Genomic DNA, 2,665 nt, shown 5'->3' on the forward strand with positions numbered 1-2,665 from the left:
TGTGTGTGTGTGTGTGTGTGTGTGTGTGTGTGTGTGTGTGTGTGTGTGTGTGTGTGTGAGTGTGTGTGTGTGTGAGTGTGTAGGCGTGTGAGTGCGAGTGTGTGAGTGTGTGTGTGTGTGAGTGTGTGTGTGTGTGTGTGTGTGATAATAAAAGAGTTGAACCACTTACTGAGATTACAGTCTATCCTGATACAGTCTGGTGGGAGAGAGAGTGAGATGGTGAGATCAAATTAAAGGAAAGAGAGAGAGAGACAGAAAACATTTCACATCCTTCAAAGTTCATTCTGCAGACATCTGAACATCAGGGGCCACCATCCGGGGACACGCATGAGTCAGCGGCACCTGTTCCCATCACACGTGTGTTAGCAGCAGAACCGCAGCGCTCCGCTCGTCTAGACTAGTCTGAACCGGATCAGACCGTCTGTGTGACACACCGGCCTGTGATTGCTCAATACTGGGTAACACTTCACAATAATGACCCATCAGTGAACACGAGTCAATAACCTTCATATTAGATGAGATAACCCTATACGCCTACTGTATCATATTTGATATGCAAACTTACTCTAAATGATTCACTGTTAAACCTGTCTCACTCAATCTCCTGCATGTCTTCTGTCTCTGGTTGATCGTTTAGAGTGTTTTATCCAGTCAGAGCTCTTTTAGTGTAACTGTAGCTGGAGCTTCTCGTGTCAAATCTTGACTGGTTTTGATCAAGTAAAGGTCAGAATAACTGCAGTAATATCTCCAGATGAACACTTACTGGACTGAAGCAGCTCAGCTTTACTTGATTCTCCATCAATCATGTTTTAGAGTCTCAAATCTGATCCTCAGGATCTTTTGAGGAGCGTTTGTTTCCAGAAGCTTTACTTTCACTGTTCCTCAGCGGAGGAATGATCTTCACAAGCCTCCAGAACATCTCACATCTTCTGAGGAGCCTTTATTTCTTCAGCTCTCAATCAGCATTGGATTGCATTGCATTACATATATTATATGTCAAAAGAAGGTACAGCAGATGTGTTGTATGTGTTTGTCTCTGCTGTAGTCGCTGGCTTCTCTTCATCATGGAGCATCTTTTCTCCAGACTGGAAGAGGATTTGAGCTGCAGACTGAAATATACTGAGACCTGCTTCCACGCTTCTGATCTCAGAGATTCATCAGTCAAGACCGGAGGACACGTTAATGAGCGATGCTTTCAGCTGTTTTTATCAAGTAAAGGTCAGAATAACTGCAGTAATATCTCCAGATGAACTCTTACTGGACTGAAGCAGCTCAGCTTTAGTTGATTCTCCATCAATCATGTTTTAGAGTCTCAAATCTGATCCTCAGGATCTTTTGAGGAGCGTTTGTTTCCAGAAGCTTTACTTTCACTGTTCCTCAGCGGAGGAATGATCTTCACAAGCCTCCAGAACATCTCACATCTTCTGAGGAGCCTTTATTTCTTCAGCTCTCAATCACTGCATTATATGTTTGGAGCATTTCAATCTCATCTTACTGAGACAGATTACTGGAGATATAGAGCGACGACTGATATTTATAGCATTTTATATCAGTATCTGCTGCACTGTTATAAAGATCTCACTGATTTACATTACAAGCAGCAGAATTACATCATAGAAATATCAGCATCTGCAGCAAAATTCATATTTTTGCTCCATATTCTCACTAAATGAGCCAGAAAAGCTCATTAAATATTTCATGCAAAAATTCAATAAACTCTTCCATTTCACAAAATATTTTATATCATGTTTTATAAGCTAAATAATATTTCCAGATACAACTTTTGATTTTACTCATGCATTAGATATTTAAATTAACATTAAGATGAATAAATGCTTTAGAAGAATTGTTAGTTTATGTCATCTAATGGAACCTAATTGTGAAGTGTAATCAAATACGGTCATGAACTGTCTAACTGATCGCTGAATATAATCCTTTACACGCTAATCAGCAGTTTCTGTGCAGCACAGTGAATGTGATGCTGACCGCTGTGATATGTCTCCTCAGATCCGTGAAGCGCTGCGGTCTGGAGCCGCGGGAAGGGTTTCACTGCACTCCTCAGCCAGCGAGCACATCTGCTGTGTGAGTGTGTGTCTCCTCCTGCTGGCGGAGGCTGTGTCTCTCAGGCTGAGGAGCGTCTCAATGTGTCGACCGCTGCAGAGTAGTGCTCGCAAGCAGCCCGGGACCGTCAGACCTCAGGCCTCGCTAACATACACCTCCTACAGGTAACTATGAGTTCAGGCAACTATATTCAGGCCTAAATTTAAGATTCAGCTGAATTAAATGCATAATGTGCAGCTGTTTGGATTATGCAGTTTTAGCATAAACTAATAAATGAATGTGATGATATTTGTCAGTCATACAGAAATCAAACGGCTCAGATTTCTGTAATAGTGCTAATAAACTGAATGTGTTTTAAATACACAATCACTAGCTTCATATATTTATAATCATCAATAAATCCAATTAGTTTCACTCTCAAACATTTTAACTAACTGAATATTGCCTGGGGTTATTACAGTTTATCATCATTTTGAAATAAAAAAAAACAATAAATATAAGAAGAAGAAAAAAGATGTTTAAAAAAAGTATTTTAATTGTCACACACACACACACACACAGTGTGTGTGTGTGTGAGTGTGTGTGTGTGTGTGAGTGTGGAAGT

The 2,665-nt window shown here is 40.5% G+C and overlaps 1 protein-coding gene across 1 annotated transcript in view; it reads right to left on the reverse strand.

Annotated features, from left to right (window-relative positions):
- Nucleotides 1-2,665, reverse strand: part of LOC107732688 (neurexin-2-like) — a 351,796-nt gene that overhangs the window by 146,386 nt on the left and 202,745 nt on the right. Inside the window, exon 13 of the mRNA XM_016544101.1 lies at nucleotides 170-196. Coding sequence (XP_016399587.1) covers nucleotides 170-196 — 27 coding nt within the window. The remainder of the gene's footprint in view (nucleotides 1-169; nucleotides 197-2,665) is intronic.

The sequence above is a fragment of the Sinocyclocheilus rhinocerous genome, unplaced genomic scaffold, assembly GCF_001515625.1.
Source record: "Sinocyclocheilus rhinocerous isolate Xijiao unplaced genomic scaffold, SAMN03320098_v1.1 scaffold1480, whole genome shotgun sequence".
Lineage (NCBI taxonomy): Eukaryota > Metazoa > Chordata > Actinopteri > Cypriniformes > Cyprinidae > Sinocyclocheilus > Sinocyclocheilus rhinocerous.